Source organism: Montipora capricornis, chromosome 9 (assembly GCF_036669925.1).
Source record: "Montipora capricornis isolate CH-2021 chromosome 9, ASM3666992v2, whole genome shotgun sequence".
Classification (NCBI taxonomy): domain Eukaryota; kingdom Metazoa; phylum Cnidaria; class Anthozoa; order Scleractinia; family Acroporidae; genus Montipora; species Montipora capricornis.
Window position 1 is genome coordinate 27,002,107 of NC_090891.1, and position 10,000 is coordinate 27,012,106.

A 10,000-nucleotide genomic window follows, 5' to 3' on the forward strand; every position below is an offset into this window, starting at 1 on the left:
GAAAAGAAAAACCACAGGTTACAGATCGCATATCTCCTGGACACAATTCCAGTGTAGACTCTTAAAGTGCCCCTGTGACCAAAAAATCAACTAATATTTTTCTTTGGATTTCAAAACTATGTTAACAAAACACTAAGTGACCCACGTTTTAAGCCTTGATTTCAAAAAGACACTTCGTTATTTTAACTGTAATTTTCTTATGTAATGGTCCGCCATTACTAACATTATGTTCTTGAGAGAGCTGGATCGAGGAGAAAATGACGTCAAAGGCTCACTAGTTTAAGAATGCAATACGTGTGTACGCCGCAGAATTAATATGCAGCACGGGGGTTTTGGGCTTTCAGACTTTTAAACTCACGCTTTGCATATATAATAAGCTGCGTTCACACACTGAAATTTTAAGCTAGTGAGCCTCTGACGTCACTTTTCCCTGGATCCAACCGTCTGAGGTCCAATCGGTCAGTTTTGAACGTGAGTAATGGCGGACCGTGAAATCCAAAACTTACACTCAAAGTAAACGGCCTTTGGATAAAAATCAAAGCTCAAAATTTTGCCAGTCAGGTGTTAAGCAAACACACTTTCGAAATCTGAAGGAAAAAAGGAAGTGGTTTTTTTGATCACAGGGGCACTTTAAGTATTCATGGAGGTACAGAGCGTTTCCACATGAAATGACAGAGGCCATGTTCCTAAACAAAGAAAAAACGGCTATGAAACCAGGAAAATATAATATAAAAGATAAATAAAATTTGTTGCTAGAGTGCCTACCCATTAAGTGCCCTAAGTGCTTTACAATCTTTATAAAACTCATTGATAATTCATGAGGGAAAACAAAAGAAATGTTTTATTAATCAATATCTATATATCTGATACAGATTTCTCTTCAATTCAATTCGATTTTTCCTGTTAGAATGTCTTGAATCACCAAATGAATACCTAGTGTACATTAACACTTGAATACTTACGTTTCGTAAGTCATAGAAAGTAATACCACAGTAATTGGCGTCAGCTGTTGTGGTCACCCTGCCTTACCCAGTATTTGTTTATTTTTTGTTTACGTCGTCATATTTTGTTAATAGTTAATTTAGAAGGCGAAGTTTAATAAATAAGTGGGACTTAAGGACCCTTTTAAAATCAGTCAACCTGATGTGTAAAGGGAGCGCGTTCCAGCTGCAGAGCCGCGGGCCGGCGACAGAAAAGGCCCGATCACCATATGATTTGGTGTATGTGTGGTCCACCTGCAGAAATTTCTGGGAGGTGGATCGGAGTGACCTATAGTAGTAAGCCTTTTACACATTTTGTTTTCCCATCTCAGACCACGTGATATTCCCAAGGGAATTTTCCTTTCAGTTTTTTCAGAAGTAAGATATGCATACATATGCACGTGCATAAGACGCCATTTGAAAGAAACTGTTCCCAAGAGTAGCATCACGTGGTCTGAAATGGGAAAGCAAAACGTATAAGCAAAGTGATCAATTAGGCCTCAGGAGCAGAAAATATAATGGGGCATAATCCGAATAAAAGAAGCCATTTCTGCCATTTTGCATATTCTGGACCTGGGAACGAGTCTGCGAGGAAGCTGGGCATGAGCATCCGAGCAAAACAAGATGGCGGAACCATTGGAGAAAGTCATTTATTATATATAGATACTGATGAAATACCAGGATTTCTCCTTTACTTAAAAAATCATATCTTCACCGCGCGCAGTGAACATATCATATACCATATTGATAGCAGTATAACTGAATTGGTCATCCTGTTTAAACATATTATTATTATTATTATTATTATTATTATTATTATTATTATTATTATTATCTTTCGCAAGTGAGAATATAGGTGTCGTCATGGTAACGAACACGATTAGCCAATAAAACGCGAGCTTCCTCTTCATTGTGAGATACTTTTCTGCTTTAATATAATCATTCTCTACTACAGTTACATTTTTATTGCAAAATTTTACATTATCATGATTTGTTTTTCATAACTTTCATATCTTTTTTCATGTTACACAACATACGTGTTTTAGCGGTTGGTGACCACGTTTTCATCATTTCGAAAATGAGTAAAACAAGTTGTTTTAAATCTAGACATTTCAGGCTGAAAGTGATTCTCACTCGTTCGCTTCGCTCACTCGGGAGGGATACTTTCAGCACTCGAAGATAAAATTCGTATCTCCGCGCGGCCATGTAATACCCTCTATTTATGCTATGGTTTATGGTGGTCTCAGACTCTATAAATTATTACAAGTTATTACCCATGTTCGTTTTTTTAAGATTAATTAATAAATGCGCATATGTTGGCTTTGCCTTATCCAAGATGGGTGAAATAATGCAGGTCTCGAACTTGGCGGTGGTCTACCAGCCAAATACCAGTAGATTTTGAACTTTGGCTGGTGGATTTTCAACATTTTACCTCATTAACAACTGGCATTAATAAAAGAAAGAAAAGTAATTCTATAATAGAAAAATTATTCTTAATTCGGTAAACAGTTTCACGTTTATTCGTCGCCATCTTGATTTTTTGGCTTGACTAGAGGGCATGGAGCCAAGTCGCTTACGTTTTCACATGACGTCACGGCGGCCATGTTGGTGTTCCAAAACAAAGAAATGGCAGCCATGATGGTGTACAGAACTAATCCTCCGGGAATTGAACTCTATTTTTATGCAAATTCTTTCTTTTGTTTCAGTAATCCAATATGGCTACTAGTCACGCGAGTGAAAACGCTCTATAGGCCATTTCCGAGTTCGTGTCTGCCTCCTCTTCAAAGCGAGTCTAAAAGCGAAGTTTTTCTTTTGAAAATTAGTTTTCATTCATAAATAAAGTTGAACTAATTACCATCACAAAAACTTCGCACTTAGACTCGCTTTGAAGAGGAGGCACACTTGATTGTCATGGAGCATTTCTGTCCTCAAAATCAGCTGAATCATCTGAACAGGGTTCAAAGCAAACAATTAAAACCAATCTCAAGAGAGCCAGCGATGATTCTGATTTGTGCAAAACGAAAATTTAAACATGAGCACAAGACTGAAGATGTATTTTCTTATGTAATGTTGCATATTTTATAACAGTTTGATAAGGGACGGACCATTAGAAAAGTGATGGGGGGTGTGGGGGATTTTCAGCTGGTACGATCTTTTTTTTTCGCGCACTGCTTGTGCAGGATTTTTTTTTCCAGGTGAAACCCCCTGCACGAACTTTTTTTTTAGACAAATATTGCTTTTTTTTAACAGTGAAATCTTGATTCATTATCTATGTTTTTGTGATTTATAAATTATTCTACACTCACAACAGATCAAAGAATACAGGCCACTTTTTAATGCAAAATCTTTTCGAAAATGTACACACAGTGAGAGAAGAGGAAGCCACTTGGAGTGAACGGCTTCCCTGTACATTTTTGCAGTCCCTGCCCGCTGGAATTCCTCTCCCACAGCCCCATCATAATGATGCCATACTCCATTCACCAACACAGCCCCTCTGTAAAGTTTTAACACTACTATTACATGTAAACTGAATGGTCTTTTTCATTTTATTATAGAATCATTATTCAAGGCGATAAGACCCATCCTCTAATTTTTATTGTGGGCACAAATAATTTTATAGAATATTTACAAAGATACCAAATTCTAATATTTATTTATTACAAATTTTATTTTGAGATAATGTGAGAATGATACACATAAGAAACAAAGAGAGACAAAGCTCTTCACCTTAAATCAAGCTATCGGCAACTGATGAGATCCACATGATAGGATAGAAACCGCGGTCTTGCATGACCAAATAATATGTCAGAGAACTTCCATCTAGAGTCGGATTATCTTAATGCCTCGACAAAGAAACGACCTAAAGACATCGACATCAAATATCAAAAGAGCATCGACGAGAACGAATTAACTCCAGAGGTTCAAGGAGGACAGCTACTGACCATGGCCACAAACCAAAACACGCTGAAGAAGTCAGAAGAACGAGTGAAAGAATTAAAAAAACCAACGCCTCCAAAGAGCATAACGATCTGCTAAGAAACGCATAAAAAAAAAGGCATACAAAGCCTATAAGAAGCCAGCTACCTCACTGATACAGGGCACAATGTAACAGGCGTTCAAAAACATAATGAACCCGGGCCCGGGTCAAACATTTAAAACCAGACGATCACTCGCTTCTACCGCTGATGAATATATCGGTCAAGCCTAGAATTAAATTGGCGCAAAAGCGAGACACCATGAGGTCACATTCACATTACTGCTGAGAAAATCAACACCAAGAAACTAAAAACATTACTTTCGAGACCAACTATTTTCTTGGAAGAAAACGTATCACACAGCAGTATACAGATTCAAATGTAAAGCCTCATAGGGCAAAAACCATTGCTAAATGAATACTACAGGAACCGCCTAAAAGAGGCGTCCATTCAAATATGTACTCAAGAGAGCAAAATTATGACAAAGGCAACAGAAACCAGACCACGTACAAGGGAGTCGTGTAGGCCTGTCAACCTTTAAGCTTTTTTAACACTTTCAAAGTTTGCCCTTTGATTGACAGTTACGTATTGAAATTCCCAAGTTCGAAGCGAACTTATGAAATTTACAACGAACTTCGCAAATCGCCTGTCAAAAATTTTGTGAAATGCACTGTAAATAAAAGTCACAATTGGACCTTCCTACTGCATGAATTTTTTTTCTTAACCATCTTCTCTGCGTGAATTTTTTTTCTTGGCATTTTCCCTTGCATGAATTTTTTTTTGGTTTTTTCCCCATCCCCGGTTGCGTCGATACTGCTCACCATTTGATTCAACTATGTACGATCTGTCTGAGAGCTTCTCAGTACACGTACCTAGGTTCCAGGGTTTTCCTATTAGGTTGGGTGCAATTCGCACTTCTTGACCAATCTCAAGTTCTGGTAGTCTCTTAGCTTGCTTGTCGTGATAGCTTTTGGCCTTCTGTCGTTTTAGCTCAATTTTCTCTGTCACACCATCTGCTACTTCCGGTTTCAGAAGACTGGTTGCTATGGGAACTAAGGTTTTGGTTCTTCTAGACATCAAACTTTGTACAGGGCTTGTTTGCATTCCCTGTGTTGGAGTATTACGGAAGTCTAAAAGTGCTAACCATGGATCTTTGTTGTCTCGCAGTGCTTTCTTAACCCTTTGGCTACCAGGGATTTGGCCGAAAAACACGTTTTGAAGCTAGTTGAGGGGTTTTTTGGTCACTGTCGTGCTGTTTAAGAGCTAAATCTCCCTACAAGCCCGTTCCCAGGTTGTACACTCCGCGGCCTTTTCAACCAGGTGCAAAATAAGCGCTTGCAAAGTTCGGGCATGCGCAGAAAACAAAATACAACACTTTCGACTTTCACTTTTCGTTTTCTCTCCTTCCCTCTCTTTTCGCTTTCTTTGCCTCATTTTTTTTTTTTGAACTTCCTGGGCATTTGGTAGGCTTTATTTTGGTGGGAAGAGTTTCTGAGAAACCTTTCATCATCTTAGAATTAGGTGCTCAGAAAGGTAGGTGGGTAATGGAGCAAGCTTTTCATGGAGATTTTCAGGTCAGTGTTACATGTTTTTTTTGGCCGTTTCTCCAGTTTCCTTGACTCAATTGTGCTCATTCTGGTATAGTTTGAAAGATCTCTTCTCCCTGCACAAGTTAGTGAACAAAGCTGTTCCTGACCGTTAAAAGTGATGACGTCACAAGGGGTAGATGGGACCGTGGATAAAGGTGGACGTATTTGGCCAGATAGTAATCAAAGGGTTAAACAAGTTCTTAGCAATTTTAACGGCTGATTCTGCTTTTCCGTTGGCTTTCTGATGATGTGGGGATGAGGAAACATGTCTGAATTCCCATTCGTTGGCAAACTGTACGAACTCATTGCTGATGTACTGTGGGCCATTATCGGAGACTAAGACATCCGGTATACCATGTCAGCTGAATTGGACCTTGAGAAACTTGATGATCGATGATGAGGTTGTATCTGTTAGTGGACTCACTTCAATATAGTCTGAGTAGTAATCTACCAGTACTATATAGTCCTTTGACTTCAACGAAAACAGATCAGTAGCTACTCTGCTCCAGGGTCTATCTGGTATTTCAAGCTATTACTACATGTAGTTTAACGTATAGTCAATGAAAAATCCCAACACGGGATTTACAATCATGATTTGGCCTAAACCACCGGTATTTGACCTAGATTTCAAGTTAAATGTCCGGCTGCGTGAAGGCTATCATGATAAGATATGTTGGGAATTGCCTCCAAGATTGAACCACCAACAAACTCACACGGTATCCTGATTTCTTCTACTTTTTTGATCACCGAAAACTCTTCCTCGCTTAAGATTACAATTTCCCACTCTATTTTTCCGTGTTCTAATGTCTCTCCTTTTTATCACAGTCAATCATTGGTTTTGGTTTCAAATAAATAAAGGTTTCAAAGTTCAAGGCTATCAGATTCCCGCGTGTTGTCTGTCACGCGACTGCACTCAACATTTTCTCAAATCACATTGTTTATAATCAAAACCAGGAGCTCATCCTTGATGGGCTCCTGGTCGACCTATCTTGCTTTTTTTCGCTTTCTAGTTAAGTAAAATATGAACATTTCATCTCTGAAATTTATAAACTTTACCTATAACATAGTTACTATAAACTCTACTAACTTTTCCTATCAGGTCAGTCATTTTATGGAATGTCACGCAATACCTTTGTGGTGGCGAGCATTGCATGACATTTGGCTCGGTGCCGTTGCACACGTCAAACGTACATGTGTATGTAAACTTTTCCAAGAAAGCCGTTCTTCTGTGAATTTGTGGGATGGCTGCGTTTCAGTTTCTCGCGTTTATCCTTGCATTTTGTATTTTACTGTGTGCTTCGAGTGTACCGCTTCATGCAGAACCGCAAAAGATCGTGGTTTCCCAACAAAATGGAACGGACAACAGTACGTGCGGGAATGAAAAGACGATAGCATGTCAAAGTCTGAACTATGCACTCGGGTTTGTCAAAAATTCCACGTTTGTGTATCTGGAGCCAGGGCCTTATTCCTACAATCTTACAGAACACTTTAACTTCAGCAACATGATCGAGATTGGCGTCTTAGGGAATCAAGGATCGGGCTTTGTGTCGATTGATTGTCACTTAAACGGAAGCCTTTCATTTGACAACAGCAACAACATCACAATCAAAGGAATATTACTTCGAGGCTGCGGTGGCAAGCATGATAGCACAACTGGTGATGCGTTTCATGAACATGCTCACATACCTTTCCTCTCTGCTCTGTTTTTTGTTTACTGCAAAGACATCCTTATCGAAAACTGTTTTATTGTCCAGAGTCCAGGTATTGGGGTTAACATGTATGACGTAGGCGGTGAGGTCTTGATTATGCATTCCACGTTTGAGAACAACAAACCCATCGAAAATATTTCAGCTACAGAGGAAATTGCAGTTGCTGGAGGTGGTGTTTATGTGGAATTCACTTTCAAAGGTGGTTTATTTCCGTTCAATCGAAACCAAACAGAATTAGCTGAATATGATAGCAATGCTATTTACACCTTCTACAACTGCACTTTCAGAAACAATTCAGCTCCTGATCAAACTAATTTCTTAACATTGATAGACAACCCACATGGAGATGACCATTTCCCATTTGGACGTGGAGGAGGCTTATCACTTTTCATTAAGGGGGCAGCAAAAAGCAACTTAATTGATGTAAATTTTTGTCACTTTGAGGACAACTTTGCTCTCTGGGGCGGAGGGGTGTTCATAGAGTACCAAGATGAAGTGCAAAACAACACATTTCAAGTTACAAATTGCACATTTAGAAATAATAAGGCACACTATGCTGGAGGTGCAATCAGAAGTGGTACAATTGCACAAAGTGACATTCTTCAACTACTCGCCAACAAACTGTTTCATAAACATTGCACATTTAAGAAAAATGAGGCTATTTTTGGAGGTGCAGTCTCACATCATGGAACACTCTCCTATATGAAAGATCCTACTGGCAAGGCTCATTATGTACGGTATGTAAATTGTGAATGGGTGAATAACTACGCAACTATGGGTGCTGCTGTGGGTCTGGCTACATCACCGTCTATAAATGGCCTTGGAGATTTGATGGGACGTGGACCCTTACTCGCATACAGAATTGATCTTGAAGACTGCAATATCACCAGCAATGGCATCATTTTGACAGAAGATAAACAAGTCATTGGTCAGGGAGCAATTTATTCCTACTGTGTGCCTGTAATTTTTCGAGGTGTTATAAAGATTGAAAATAACAATAACACTGCAGTGGTGATTGAAAATGCAGCTTTGCATGTGTTTGGGAATGTTACCTTTCAAAACAATACCGGGGGGCAAGGCGGAGGCCTTGGATTGTATGGAACATCTGTTATTATGCTAATGCCCCACGGCCAACTTAAGTTTGTGAATAACACTGCTTCAGAGCAAGGAGGAGCTCTTTACGTGAGAGATTCTGGACCACCTGTTATGGCATTTAATACAACAGAGCTTAATACACGAGCATGCATAATTGCTTACAACAACACTGACAGTCTTGACAATGTCACACAATGGCAAACCAAAGTTGTCTTTGTGGGCAACAAAGTATTAACTGGCGGAGGTGGAAACTCAGTGTTTGCATCAACTCTTTCTGGATGCCGACGAGCAGGAGAGCCTCGTATAAATAACTCAACTCTTGAATGGAAAAATACAATGCAGTATTTAGATCCAGATAAGACTCCTGGGGAACAAATTTCTACAGATGCAGTCCAAATCAATGTCAATAAGACAGACTGGCATGCCTCTCCCAGTGAAAAGTTTTCGGCTTTTGTTGAATTAATTGATGAAAAGAACAGTTCTGTGATGGGCATTGTCAACTTGACTATTAGCAGTGATGATGTAAAACTTGTGTCAACCTCAAATTTGTTCCTCATACAACGTCATCACAACCAAATAAACAATTTGCATATGCTTGGGAAACAGGCCAATGAATTTAGGATTGATGTTAACACAGTCGCAGGCCGTGTGGTGCGCAAACTCTCTGGAAAAATCACACTAAAAGATTGTTATCCTGGCTTTGAGCAAAAGGATGATGGAAGTTGTTCATGTTTAAATGTAAATGGAATTTCATACTGTTCTGGTGACGCAAAGTATGTATTCCTAAGACGTGGTTACTGGGGTGGAATGGTACATAAAAATTTTGTTACATATCCTTGCCCACTAAACCACTGCAATTCCTCAATCAGAAATAATTTGACTTTTGAATTCAGCAAGGAGACAATATGTAATGAAGGCCGCAACGGCTCGAGTGTCTTGTGTGGAGCATGCAATGAAGGGTACTCCGTGAACTTAGGTGATGAAGAATGTAAAGAAAAGTGCCGAAACAGTCATCTCTGGCTACTTCTAGTGCTCTTTATAGTAACTGTTGTGTTAGTATTGGTGGTCCTGCGTATAGCTGAATTGGACATCTTCACAGCTTACCTCAATGCATGGTTGTACTCATATCAAATAATGACATTTCTTGTTCAAGAAGGACAATATCTTGACCCCTTTATCACGTTTATCATTGGTGTAGCAAACTGGAGAGTCAAGAGAGTTGGAATTTGTCTCTTCTATGGAATGGACAACCTCCAAAAGCTTGGCATCAATTACATCCTTCCTGCATATGTTCTTCTTGTGCTGTTAGTTCTCGTGAGAATTGCACGGTGCCGACCATCCTGCTACATTAACAGAAATGTGTCTCGTGCTTTTTGCACTTTGCTGGTTCTTTGTTACACAAATGTGACAATGGTATCGTGGGACATTCTCCACTATGTTCCCTTGAATGGTACATGGGTGCTGTATGCTGATGGTAACATTGAGTTTGTTCGCGACTGGAAAAAGCACCTGCCATATACCATCATTGCTGTTCTCTGGATAATTTGCTTTGTTTTATTCCTTCCATTGGTACTTCTCTTTACCCCATGGTTCAAGAAGTGGATACCAATCTTGGAAAATTTCCGGTTGTTCTTTGACAACTTTCAGAAATG

General features: G+C 39.3%; 2 protein-coding genes across 2 annotated transcripts in view; both read left to right on the plus strand.

Annotated features, from left to right (window-relative positions):
• LOC138015017 (carboxypeptidase D-like) overlaps window positions 1-1,131 on the plus strand; it is a 7,434-nt gene extending 6,303 nt beyond the window's left edge. Inside the window, exon 2 of the mRNA XM_068861912.1 lies at window positions 1-1,131. This exon is cut by the window's left edge and continues 840 nt beyond it. The gene's annotated coding sequence lies outside the window, so the exon portion shown is untranslated.
• A 5,521-nt stretch (window positions 1,132-6,652) lies between these two features.
• LOC138015015 (uncharacterized) overlaps window positions 6,653-10,000 on the plus strand; it is a 5,040-nt gene continuing 1,692 nt past the window's right edge. Inside the window, exon 1 of the mRNA XM_068861910.1 lies at window positions 6,653-10,000. This exon is cut by the window's right edge and continues 1,692 nt beyond it. Coding sequence (XP_068718011.1) covers window positions 6,786-10,000 — 3,215 coding nt within the window. The 5' untranslated portion in view covers window positions 6,653-6,785.